At 39.5% G+C, this 12377-nt stretch overlaps 2 protein-coding genes across 3 annotated transcripts; both read left to right on the plus strand.

The window, feature by feature from the left end:
- Positions 1 to 933: 933 nt before the first annotated feature.
- ptcd2 (pentatricopeptide repeat domain 2) lies at positions 934 to 4039 on the plus strand. 2 transcript variants are annotated; one of them, XM_019360639.2, is made up of 10 exons: positions 934 to 1092; positions 1467 to 1559; positions 1667 to 1774; positions 1871 to 1988; positions 2092 to 2170; positions 2278 to 2369; positions 2467 to 2580; positions 2676 to 2750; positions 2837 to 2950; positions 3250 to 4039. In XM_019360639.2, the coding sequence occupies exons 3-10, from the start codon at positions 1746 to 1748 to the stop codon at positions 3469 to 3471; spliced, it is 843 nt and encodes a 280-aa protein (XP_019216184.1). In that variant the 5' UTR covers positions 934 to 1092; positions 1467 to 1559; positions 1667 to 1745; the 3' UTR covers positions 3472 to 4039. The 2 variants fall into 2 exon arrangements, with proteins under 2 accessions (XP_019216184.1, XP_005454598.1); XM_005454541.3 differs by having other exon boundaries at positions 1645 to 1774; positions 3250 to 4037.
- Positions 4040 to 4720: 681 nt separating this feature from the next.
- On the plus strand, positions 4721 to 12296 carry cacfd1 (calcium channel flower domain containing 1). The gene is made up of 5 exons (XM_003449644.5): positions 4721 to 5342; positions 7629 to 7701; positions 8259 to 8384; positions 8541 to 8648; positions 9048 to 12296. The coding sequence occupies exons 1-5, from the start codon at positions 5234 to 5236 to the stop codon at positions 9136 to 9138; spliced, it is 507 nt and encodes a 168-aa protein (XP_003449692.1). The 5' UTR covers positions 4721 to 5233; the 3' UTR covers positions 9139 to 12296.
- Positions 12297 to 12377: the final 81 nt, after the last annotated feature.

Below are 12377 nucleotides of genomic sequence, written 5' to 3' on the forward strand. Positions count from 1 at the left end.
TAATATCACCCCCCACACACACTCAATGTGCAACATCACTGATCACACTGCACCTCTCAATGCACCTGCTAGTTAGATGGCATGTATGTGTATGTATATAGATGTAAGTGTGTATGTGGAAATATGTGTGTGTATGTATGTACCAATGCATATATGTATATATACATATATCTATGTATGTGCATGTATACTTGCAGGTGTATGTATAACTTCTACATATCTTTCTCGTGTAAATTTAAATTTGTCTGTTATTGTGTAAATACTTACGCTATTGTGTACTTCACACACATGGAGAAATGCCAAACTGCCTTTCATTGTTCTTGTAACAGTGACAATAAAAAGCTATTCTATTCTATTACAGTAAACAGCAATATAGTAACAAAGAATAATACCATATGAGTGTAAGCTCATATCTGACTTTCTTAGTCCCTGCATTTTACATTATTAAAATGTGTATATTATACCTCACTGTGTGGGTACAGTACAAACACTGTAGCTGCTCCAAGCAATGACGCCAAACCAGAAATGTTCTGTAGCACAACAGCACCACCTGCTGGTTAACAGATAAACACATTTTCCTGTTTGATGCCGTTTTGTTGAGTAATAAAATTTCGCGTGGCCTTTCTGGAAACCACGATTCAAAGAATATAGTTAAAGCTTCGTTTTAAATGACGATCACATTATTTCTGATGTATAATGAAAAATCTGTTCTCCTTCGACCTGCTTAAAAAAACTGAGCCGGGTCATTAAGCGGTGCCATTTTGGATCATACCAACTGGAAATACCACATTACGGAATTAAAAATAATAACTAATTATATTTTTCAGATTAAATAAAATATTGACATTTTTAAGTGTTTTATTTTAATATGGCTTAATTCCCAGGGCGGAAATTGTTTTGTTTTTTTTAATTTAAAACCTTGCTTTATTATTACCAATAACATCCCCTTTGATTTCATTGCCATGGTACAGCCTGTGGGAGATATGGCGCTGGGCAGACTTGGTAAATGTTGTCGGTCGTTATTATATGAGCCCTCTAAAGGAGTTTTTTACGGTGTTTTACAGATAGGCTGGATTGAAGGCTGCATAGGAGGTAAGACAAACAAAAGTCGCCAACAAATGTTGTCACTCTTTAAAAGGTAGTATGAAAACTGCGTGGTTTGCATAGCGGGGGCAGCTAGCACCCTGTAAAGCAGGCACACGTGAATTAAAGCAAGGTACAGCTGCTAATGGGGATACTGAACTTGAAATAAAGTCCACCAGAATTTGGATTTAAAAGCTTAACTGTTGCCACTGTTGTTCTCTTTGGCTATGTGAGTATTGTGCAAGTTATTCTATGCAAGGCTACCTTATCACAGGGACTCGTGAGGGCTTTCTTCTCGTATAGTTGTTATTTTTGCCCGTATATAATTGCCATGTAGTGGTAACTGATTATGGATTCAACCACGCATTTTAACCACCCTACAGCTAAAAGGCATCTGTTGTCGGAAGATGTTATCAAGCTACAAGACTTCCAGCAAAGGAAGCTGGCAGTGGCTCACCATGTCAGTGGATCGGAAGGTGAAGTAGTTATTCTTGTCACTGGCACAGTTCTGCAAATTTATGTCGTATAAAACTTACTTTTTGTGTAAACCTAACTTTACAGGGAATTATATTAACCTATTCAGTCAGAAGCTGCAAAGGAATGAGCTGATATTGCGGGATGAGTTGAAGCTTCTCCTTCACCTGTGCCAGTCAGCAGATGACATGCAGATAGCCAGAGATGCCATCTACAGGTAAGCGTGCAGCATTCACTTACAGGGATTTTTGTTAATGACCAAAAAACAACCCAGCCAAACCTCACTCACCCATTGCTGGCTTGCTCTCATAAGGTATCACACAGAGAACCGTAACTTGTTGTATGGAGACTTCAAATTTGGTCCTCTCTTCATGAGACTGTGCTATGAGTTGGGTCTGGAGAGCATGGCTTTTGCTACAATCACGGATAAGGTGAACTGTACAACATCCAGACTTCAGTTTTACAACAATAACTAGACTGGGCATATACTTCAGTGTTTGACTAATAACATTTTATTTTGTCCTGTCTGAACAGAGCATGAAAGGATTTTTCCACGACACCACCTCCTTTAATATAGCGATAGACATGTTGTTCATGAAAGGCTCCTTTGAAAGTAAGTGACAGGTTAACTCTCCTGTGGTTTTTTTTTTTGGGGGGGGGGGGTTTCTCCCACAGTGATTATGATATTTATATAATAATGCAAACTTTTAACTATTGCAGATGCTTTGGAGGTTCTAAGAACCATGAGGAGCCAAGGCATACCATTCAACAAAGACACTCTCACGTTAGCAGCTGGTACCTGCTATAAGCTGGTAATGTTTCAGATATTTTAATCTTTTATTTTCATTTAACATTACAACCTTATTTATTCTTATATTTGGACTGATGCCCTGTTTTTGTGTTGGTCAGAATACGGCAGAGACCTACCGGATCTGCATCGCGCTCATAGAAGAGGAACAGACCAGAGGGCAGTTCATCCCGAGGCATACTTACTGCTTCGCTGTAGCACTAGCACTTCGAAGAGTGAGTTTTACATTCAGTACCTCTTATGCTTGAAGAGAGATGTAGCACATATTTAAAGCATCATTTATTTTATTTTCTGTGTGTGTGTTTTCCAGGGTGACCTAGAAAAGGCTCAGTCATTATTTTCACAAATTATGAGCACCGACAGCAGATTATGCCAAAATTTTAAGGTAAAGGTGCAGCATGTAAAATGTAATGTGCATTACTTCTTGCATTAGTTCTTCCTGTCATTCTGTGTAATTTGTTTGTTCTTTAGGTACTAATATTAACAATGTCTGGAGCGTTGGCAGAGGCTATTTCTATACTTTCTGCAGCCATGTTGCCAGAAAGTCCATCTTTTGTAAAAAAGCCAGAGTTTTCTCAGGAGGTGGTAAGTGAAACACAGCTACAGCTACTTAAAACTAGCACAGCTGCCAGGAGATTGGTTAGGGTTACATAACTGTTGTTAGTGTAAATGCTTATGTACAAGATGAGTGGTGCATTTAAAGTTCTACACTTTTTTTTTTCTGCGATAAACATTGGAAAAATCTATTCCAAAGGAATTTTGATGTATCCTTGTGCTGTTATTATTAATCTGAGCTACTCTGAGGAAATGTTACTCACATTGTTGATTCAAGCTTCAGAGAAAAATCATCTGCCCGAGAGTTGACTTGGTGTCATCCCTTTCAGGTGGATTTGCTACGTTTGCGGAGTCAGGGCAGGCCACACATGATAAAAATGGAGCAGGTAGTGACTCAACTTGAAAGAGACGGTCAGGTGACTCAGCAGACGCTCGATGACATGCTGTGTCGCACGCCCACAGGGAAGAGGAAACCAGCGCCAATAGGACTGGAGAGGAGAACTAGCCGGAGAACTCTAAAGCCTCTACAGTCCACTTTACTGTCAGAGTGAGGCCAGAGTGGGCCATTTAAACACTCTGACATTTCCCAGAGTTGACTTTGATGCTATAAAAGCACTCATATGATATTTAAGGGCCCTGAACAGCAGCCTATTAAAACGTGCTTGTCCTCGCCAATGCAGATACAACAGCCCATAGCATTGCACCTAAAGAAGCAAAATTGCCAAGAGGAAAGTTTATTTTTCTACTACATCAGCATCATTGACAGAGCCTATGCCATCTTCAATAAAGAACACTTTAATATTTTATGTTAAATGTGTTTAAAATAAATTCACAGTACCTGTGCAAACTCTCAGACTAATGAATTATTATGTGAAGGCACAAAGCAACACTGTTGTGAAAAGGTAGGTTGCCATCTTTAATGCTGAGTCATTTGACAGTTAATGCATATGACTCAGGACTATCGTTAGCTACCAAGAAATCAGAAACGGGGACAGGTTTATTTGTAAGGCTCGTTTGGAGGTCATAAGTGGGTTTTTTGTTTTGTTTGTTGGGGGAGAAGTGTGTTATGTGTATGCATGAGTGATCAAAGACAGATTTATTAAAAATCTAAAGTCTTGGGCTGTTTCTGGAATCAAATGATTTTGCTTTCTCATACTTTCTGAAGAGGACACTTGCAATTGTAAAGAGCAAACACTTGATATGTTGTGAGTTTTTCCCGTAGTCAACACTAGATGTTTCCCACATCTTTAGTGTGGTTTAAAGGTTTAGTAGTGTCTCTTGGATTTCTATTTGAATGAAAAAAAGTGGGCCAGACCCTTGAGTCTAAAGACATTTAATTACACATTTAAAAAATCCCTGAGATATCTTATGAGAAAAAGAAGTTCAATGTTAATGGTACATCTCAGTGTTTCTACATGGCCTGTACTATAAAGAATGAAAGAAATGTGTTACAGAAACATTTATGTTTAAAAAAAAAAAAACAAATTTCTATTTAGTAGATATTGAAAAAGAAATTGAAAGAGCTTTTCTGTAATTTAAATATGTAATTTAGCGTAGTATGAATGGTAATGCGAGAGGTCTTAAATGGTACTAAACAGCTGGTCTTGAGTGTACACTCTCAGCACCTAATGCCACACCTTAAAAATAACAGATTACTTTAGTAGAAAATTATTAAAATGCCAACAGATGGATGTGAAATGCTAGTATTTCTACTGTAACAAGCATACATAAAGTACAAATGCCAACCAAACCCGCCCGTAGGAATTCGCCCGGATGTAAACAAACCGTGACGTACATCGGAACCTTCCCACAATGCACCGCTTACGTCTATTGAGCACGTAATAAGGCGAAAGACTGAGCTGCTAAATTAACGTGAACATAGCGGGTGAACAGTTAGTAAACAGCAGAAAGACAGCGTGTTTGTTTATTCGTTTATGTGACTGATTTTGAAGTTGAAGCCATATGAGGCGGTGCGGCGACATCCTCGCCTAGCGGCCGCTGGTGGCGGTGCTTTTTAGCGTTAGCTTGCCGGTTCGCTGGGACTGCCTGTGTAGAAGCTCCTCGTAACATCGGGCAGCTGACCCCAACTGGAGCAGACAAAGGAAAGAAAATAATTTATTTTAAAAAAGACGTATAAACTGAAAAAGATATAAAACTATTCGAAAGGACCGCGAGGTCGGAGTAAGATAGTTAGGAATTAGTTTGCTGGGTATTGTTACATTAATTTATATTTTCATATTTGGGTGTTGGGTGGTCTGATATTTGTAAATACTGGCTTTGGTTAGCTTTAGCGAACGTAGCTAGAAAAACACAATGAGTACCGAAGAGACGGCAGCGCCTACAAAATCCGCTCCGGATGATGATGGAATGACATGGTGGTACAGATGGCTCTGCAAAATAGCTGGGGTTTTGGGAGGAATATGTAAGTAGTTGTCAAAGTCTTATGTCACTTCTGGAGTAAATAACGTTACGTCCACAGAAACCCAAATCCTGCCATGACCACACGCTTAGCTTTAGTTAATACCACAGACTGTGCACTAGGACCACTGCTGCTGCTGTGTGCCAGGTCACGACATTTACTTATTTTGTGTGACAGCTATGTGAATAATCTTTACGCCGTAATTGATACTGTGTGTGTGACCTCCTCAGTATCCAGATGAGGGGCAGCTGCAGAGTGACATGGCATGGCATTTTCATAACGAAAAATCTGTTTTAGATTGTGAATATGCCGCAATTTAACTGCACAGCCACTAAACGAAAGCTTTGTCACTGCTTTGTCCCCCTCGCTGCAGCAGCAGCCGCTCCTGGGCACCGCCTGTTTGTTTTTTGTTTTTTCATGCCACAGCAGCTTGTTCTGCCAAAACGAACCGCGATGTACACGCACATACTCAGGTATTCCCCTCAGGAGTTTCATGTGAGGCTTTTTATTTATTTATTTATTCAAATGTAACTGCTGGAGCTGCAGTTTTTGCAGTATCCCTGCAGCCAACCTTCCTCTCCCTGTATCCATCTCTCCTTCACAGTGACACCAGAGTCACAGTGGCTGTATCACATTAACAGCTCCATATTCAGTGGCTTCTGTATTATTAAGGAAGCTGGATGGTCTGAAGGTGCAGTGGATGAGTTTCAGCATGAAGCTGCTCTGTGGTGTTGTTTGGTTTAGTTACCACAGTGGTGAAAACTGCAAGACTTGAATACTCTCGACACCACCCTAAAAATACAACTCTGTGCAGACATGAATTGGTATTCTGAACTCAAGGGTTTTTACGATTTTGTGCAAGATGTTTTTTTACATTTCAAAAATATCTTTAACTGGAATGTGTTTGTTTATGATTAATTGATACAGCAAATGCTAATAAAATATACATAAACTTTTAGGATGGAAGTAAATTACAATTTAAGATTTATAAAATTATCTAAAACAAAATTTTACAGCTTTATCATTTTTATTTGTAACATTAACTATTGGCAAATAACCTTTTGGATTTCTGTTTTGGGGGGTTTCTTGTTTTGTTTTTTTGCCAGCTCTTTTTTCCCCGTTTCTGCAAAATCCAATCCTCAATACTATTTAATACTTAATACAATATTTACCATCAGATTTAGAAGCAGTGAGATTTTTTTTTCAGATATATCATTGTTTTTAATAGCTGTGGAGTTCACATGTGAAATGAAGTTATGGAAGTAATTTCAATGTAGTGGATACATGCAAGCACACACAGCAGACTGAAGATATAATAATAGCCAACCCCAAAACTTTACCTGTTCTGTTCTACATGGATATCATGTATCTAGATAGCACTTCTTGTGTTTATAGTTGACTGCATTACATTAGTGTGAATCAAACTGGCAGTAATTTACACCATTAGTTTATTTTCTGTGTTAATTGCTTTATTTCACACACATCCGTGATGTGTGAGGTGCCAAGTTGGCTACATTAGAGCCTGCCAGAAATCCCCACATGTAGGAAGTAGACATGACTTCTTTACACAGCTTTTGAACTCACCATCACCAGCCGTCTGTTTTCTACTGAGCTTTTGGTCTGTCTCATTTTTCTGCTGTACACATATTTAGTTTTTTACATACAATAGTGGACCTTCTGCTCCTTAGCAGTGGAAAATCTTCCTCACACTGTGTAGATGTTGTCTATCATAATCACTGTGGGAGAAATGCTGCGAGCGAAAGGATTGAAAGGTTTCAAACAAATGATAGCCAAAAAGAGGAACGCAGCCTCAGTTATGATGCAGTTATTATTAAAACACTCTGAAACTAATTCTCTTGTACATAAAAAAGGCAGTCTGCTTTGATTTTTGACCTGACTTCTGTCAAATTTGTTCTGTGTAATTAATCTCTGGGCCAGGCCTTGTTTCATAATCGCCCTTTCATCGAGATAGGCGTGCTGTATTTGAACGGTTTATTTGATTTTCGTTTATTTGTTTCAGAACAAACGCAGAGCACAGTTGTAGCGCTCATGAGAGCTCTTCTGTGTTTGTTGTCCTTTTGCATTCGTATGTTCCATATTTTCCACGTCACTAAGCAGCTTACACATGACAACTTTCCCATTTTTCGACACAGAAGTGGCTGAACTGTATTAACAGCTTCAGCCGGATGTATGGGACGGATTATTTTCTCTATCATGCAATGATCTGCTGTCTGTGGTATCATAATAACAGCCCTTTGCTTTGTGTTTTGTCCTGTCCAAATCATGCAGCCTGTGCCATCTCAGGAGTGTGGAACTGTGTCACTGTGAACCCTCTAAACATTGCTGCTGGAGTGTGGATGGTGTAAGTCCCATTACTGTCGCACTTTTGTAATATTCACATGCCACACAGGTAGATAGTTTAAAGGACAGTTCAGAGGTGAAAAAGCAGTAAACATAATACCAAATGACCTCTTTTCAGGCAACACTGTGTGTTGGTTATGTAGCACATTCAAAGACAATCAGAAAGTTGCCTTTTCTGGTCCAGTTTGTGTAAAGTAATGATTAAAGACACCAAATTAATGAGCCTTTCAGCACACTATACATTGATATTGAGCAGAAGTCTCATATAGCCACCTAACCACACCTACTTCTTTAATAAAGGAGGTATGAAGAGTAACTTGGAGCATCTTGTGCCAAAGTGCCTTAATAATTCTTGATTTTAGGTATGATTTTTAAGTTGTAAGCAGATTAAGTGGTAACTATATCTCCAATCTAGCTAGCCGTCTCACAGTGAGAACTTGTTGTTGTTTCCGTGACAGTACAATACGCCCTTTCCAACTAGCTGCTGTTTTTAGTGAAAGGGAAGGGTAAAGAATGATCTCCTTGCCGTGCTTACGTATCCTCTCCTTCCTTCTCAAGGTTGAACGCCTTCGTGTTGTTCCTCTGTGAAGTCCCATTTTGTTGTCAGTTCATCGAGTTTGCTAATGCGGTCGCAGCTCGTGCAGACAAACTCAAACCCTGGCAGAAGGCCTTCTTCTATTGTGGGTGAGGATGATGTATGCCACTGGAGACAGAAATGAACTATATGGGGGAAAAATGTTTAAAAAAACATTTGGAACTTGGGTTTTCTGATAGTTATGCACATAGCACATAATCTTGGAAATGTACTTAATCAGATTTACTGACATTGCCTATTCTCAGGATGGCTCTGTTTCCTGTATTCTTGAGTTTCTCCTTTACAACCTTGTTTGGGAACGCCATCGCCTTTGCTACAGGAGTTCTGTACGGCCTCGCTTCTTTAGGCAAAAAGTAAGAAAGACGATACAATGCATCTGAAAAATCTACACAGTACAGACTGTGCAATAATGTGTTTTTTGATATCTCACCCACATTATATCTCATTGAAACAGGCTCTCACATTAAGCACAGTGTGTGTCATTATAACAAGTTAACATGTTTTTTATCTCAAGTTTAAATGCTCTTAACAGTTCTAATGTGATTTATGTGGTTTCTTTTGTTGTTGCTTATTCACGTAAAGTAACTTTTCACTTTTCAAGGTGAGCTGTCCATTAACCTTGCGGTTAACAGTGTCATCTATTCCTGTCATTCTTTCTTTCTTTTTTTCTGCCCCACACTTCCCTGAACTTAATATTTTATTATTACCATCATTCTCCCGCACCCCTGTCTTTCCTTTCCCTCCTCTTCCAGGGGAGATGCAGTGACTTACGCCAGACTGCAGCATCAGAAACAGGGGGACGAAGAGAGGATGACAGGAACGACAAACGGGGCTCCAGAGTGAGGCCTTTTCACCAGCTATTGTTTCTTTCCCTCCTCCTCTGTTCTTACACTTGGGATTTTTCTCCTGTCCTCTATCCATCCTACCTCTTTCTCCACACCCCTTTCTTTACTTAAATGTTACATTCTTGTTGCGCTCACCTGTACAACTGATTCAGCCTGTTATTTGGTACTTGCCCTATAAACGGGATTCATGATTGTGACCTGATCACTTATATTTAAAACTTAGTTTTTATGTTTTGTTGTGTTTTGCTGGTGTCAGTCATACACCCTTTATCTTTCTTTCTTTCTTTTTTAAATTGACATCCTTGTCGCCCATAAAGCCTTTCAGGAAATTTGATCAGAAATTAATGTGATTGTAAATTGTACATATTTGACTTCAGGTTATTCACTTTGACTTTAAGGCTGCAGTTCAGAGTTGTGTGTCAGAGGAATTTGCCTCTGTGCTTTCTTTGTGTGTGAGTGTGCCTCCCTGCTGTGGCACCATGTCTCAATGCAATTTAACAACCGTGTGGCCAGAGTGGGTATACTTTTGTTTTGGCACAGCGTGGTACACAGGGTCAGCAGTACAACACATCAGCGGGTTTAAAAAAAAAAAGTTATTACACTTTAATAATGCACAATGTCCCGAGGTAAAGAAGCGCATGTATCACGAACAGGAATTGTAGCAAACAGAGCTGCCCTCACAGAGCTGGGAGAGTGGAATTATTGTCTGGAAGAACGTGACTCTTTTCTCAGCTGTCCTCAGATCAGGCTCGTCACATTTGGGATTCTCTTCAGCTGCAGGAGGCTACGTGTGCAGCTGTGAGGCACGATGTGCATCACACATGTGTCAGCTCACTCTTCGGTAATACTCAGAATCAGTTGGGGAGGGAAGCCTTCTCAAGTTGCGGATGAGCCACAGCTCATCTAGAGAGACACAGGTTTATTTTCTGTATCCTCTGAAGGCTGAGACCGAATCTACTAAAGAACTTCGAGCTATGTTTACTAACATGTTGCACCGGCGCAAACTGGGTTTGGTGTTAAAAACAAAAAAAATAACTCTGTCAATATTCACAATGACACTGCAGCGACAAGATTGCGTTTAAGAGGTGCAAACCTTTGCGACTGTCCCTGTTGCGTATGTATTTCTGGAAGTTTTCTTTCTCAACGCACAAAATACAAGGAGGAGAATATTTAAATCACACGATACACAGTTTACTGCTACCTGCGGCAATATTTAATGCAGAAAAAACACTAACCACGCTTATAGATACTCCCTGAGGATTACACTCACGCACTAATTTGCCCCACTTAGTAAGTCTGGACGATAAAAAGCGATTGCAGGGATAGGCGCTGTCACTCCAGAATGTATTATTGTATTTGAGTCATGAAATGTTAAGGACTGTGTATCGTCTTCTGACGATAATTAACATTCCTCTTTGGTTTGACTGAGTTAACGACATATGATTTGCGTATAATATTTTTGTATGTGGCTGTGTTTTGATTTCATGACCTTTTATCAACAACCTAGAAATTTCTAGACCAGGAATGTCAAAGTCATTTTACGTCATGGGCCACATGTGACCTGTTTTTATCTTAAGTGGGGTGGACCTGAAACTCCCTGTTCTGTCAGTGTAAAGACATTTTACTACACATTTAAAAATCCCTCAAATGCAGAAAAGTGCAGATTTTTCTACATGATCAAAAAATGTTGTTGTAGTATATGAAAGAAACGCATGAGCACAAATAAATGTGTGAAATTACAGAAAAAAAATGTTCTAGTAGCTCTGCTGTAATTACAAAACTGAAGGATTGTGCTGATTCTAATGTGGACTCACTGTAGAAAAAAAATTCTGCATTAAATAGTGAAAAAACACGATCTTTTCTGTGATTTAATTGTTTATCTATTACTTAATTACTTTAGGCTAGTATGGATGGCAATCAGGGAGGTCCTTATGTGTAGAAAAAGCTCTAAAGCTCATGAAAATGCAGTTAAGAGTCCAATATCAAAGCCATTCTGTGGGCCAGATTGGAGTCTTTGCCGGACTGATTCTGGCCCCTTAGCCTTATGTTTGACACCCTCGGTCTAAGCACTTAATCTCTGTCAACCAAAACCTTTTATAAATCTCTGGCCAGTGATTTCGGTAGCATAGCTTCTGAGCACACACAGGTCTAAACTGCAGCTTGACGTCATATTTGAGGGATATTTTTAACATTGGAGAATGTATCTGGTGCATCCAAAGATAGAGACCTTTTATCTTTATTTTTGTTTTGTGCTTTTTATACATTAACTTTTCAGTTGGCTTAAGCTCAGTTGAGGTATTTGTGTAGCTTTCACTTGAATGGCAAAACCTGCTTGTGCTGCTAACGTTCAAGAGACCAGTCGCCAACTTGTGGCACGTAGATTTTGTGAAACGTCATGAAACGAGGAGCAAAACTGTGCACTCATTTGGGAATCTTTGTGTAGCTGGGGTTTTTTTTCCCGCATTAGAATCCGTTAATAAGTATCTGCTGATTTCTTTGTGTCTGACATACTGCTCTCTTATGCTCTACCAAAACCCATCCACAGTTTAATGAAGGGAAGTGTCTTGATTCAGGGACTAATTGGTCTGTATCCCACACAGTCACCACAGCAATGGTTTCACTCAAATGAGGTATGCAGTGCTCACCAGTGTACCGTGTGTGCGGTTTGTTTTTGGGCCTTGCCATTGTTGTTCTAGCAGTAATAATGATGGAATAAGTGTTTACACATACCTCTTACAGCTGTTTCTACCTTAAGTCTTGACTGAGTGAATTATTCATACCATCACCATCAGCTCTCAGGTATCATAGTTAACAGTGCACAGCACACAAAACCAGCCTGTGCGTAGGTCATAGTCGAAGCCTGACTCTACGATTTTACTGTTTCACCCGAGCCAACGGGAAAAGCATTTTGTCATGCAATTAACACGCACACAAAACAGCCTTCACACACATCCAATCTAGTGATATGCTAAAGTCTAACACTATAAAAGCGCTCCACTACTGTTTTAACACTGCTTTCTCTGTCCACGGCCATCCACAACAAAACTAATTGCTGCAGATGTAGAGTGTATCTTGTGCTGTAAGGGATATGTGAATAATGTGTGTTGTGAATCCTGATCATGTTACAAATTAGTGAATAAAACAAAATTGCTACTACTGCGTGGTGTTGGCTTCTTCTGTACCTTTTTGTATCACTCTCAGGCTTGTATTTCTTCTATCATGATGATCAGGTCAAAG

The sequence above is a fragment of the Oreochromis niloticus genome, linkage group LG7, assembly GCF_001858045.2.
Source record: "Oreochromis niloticus isolate F11D_XX linkage group LG7, O_niloticus_UMD_NMBU, whole genome shotgun sequence".
Taxonomy (NCBI): Eukaryota; Metazoa; Chordata; class Actinopteri; order Cichliformes; family Cichlidae; genus Oreochromis; species Oreochromis niloticus.

Bases quoted from the DNA above. Each gene is read 5' to 3' on its own strand.
- ptcd2 (XM_005454541.3), top strand. From the start codon at position 963: ATGGTACAGCCTGTGGGAGATATGGCGCTGGGCAGACTTGGTAAATGT. The intron at 2,171-2,277 runs GTAAGTGACAGG...TAACTATTGCAG, and splicing joins CATGAAAGGCTCCTTTGAAA to ATGCTTTGGAGGTTCTAAGA. The intron at 2,581-2,675 runs GTGAGTTTTACA...TGTGTTTTCCAG, and splicing joins TAGCACTAGCACTTCGAAGA to GGTGACCTAGAAAAGGCTCA.
- cacfd1 (XM_003449644.5), top strand. From the start codon at position 5,234: ATGAGTACCGAAGAGACGGCAGCGCCTACAAAATCCGCTCCGGATGAT. The intron at 8,385-8,540 runs GTGAGGATGATG...GCCTATTCTCAG, and splicing joins AAGGCCTTCTTCTATTGTGG to GATGGCTCTGTTTCCTGTAT. The intron at 8,649-9,047 runs GTAAGAAAGACG...CTCCTCTTCCAG, and splicing joins CTCGCTTCTTTAGGCAAAAA to GGGAGATGCAGTGACTTACG.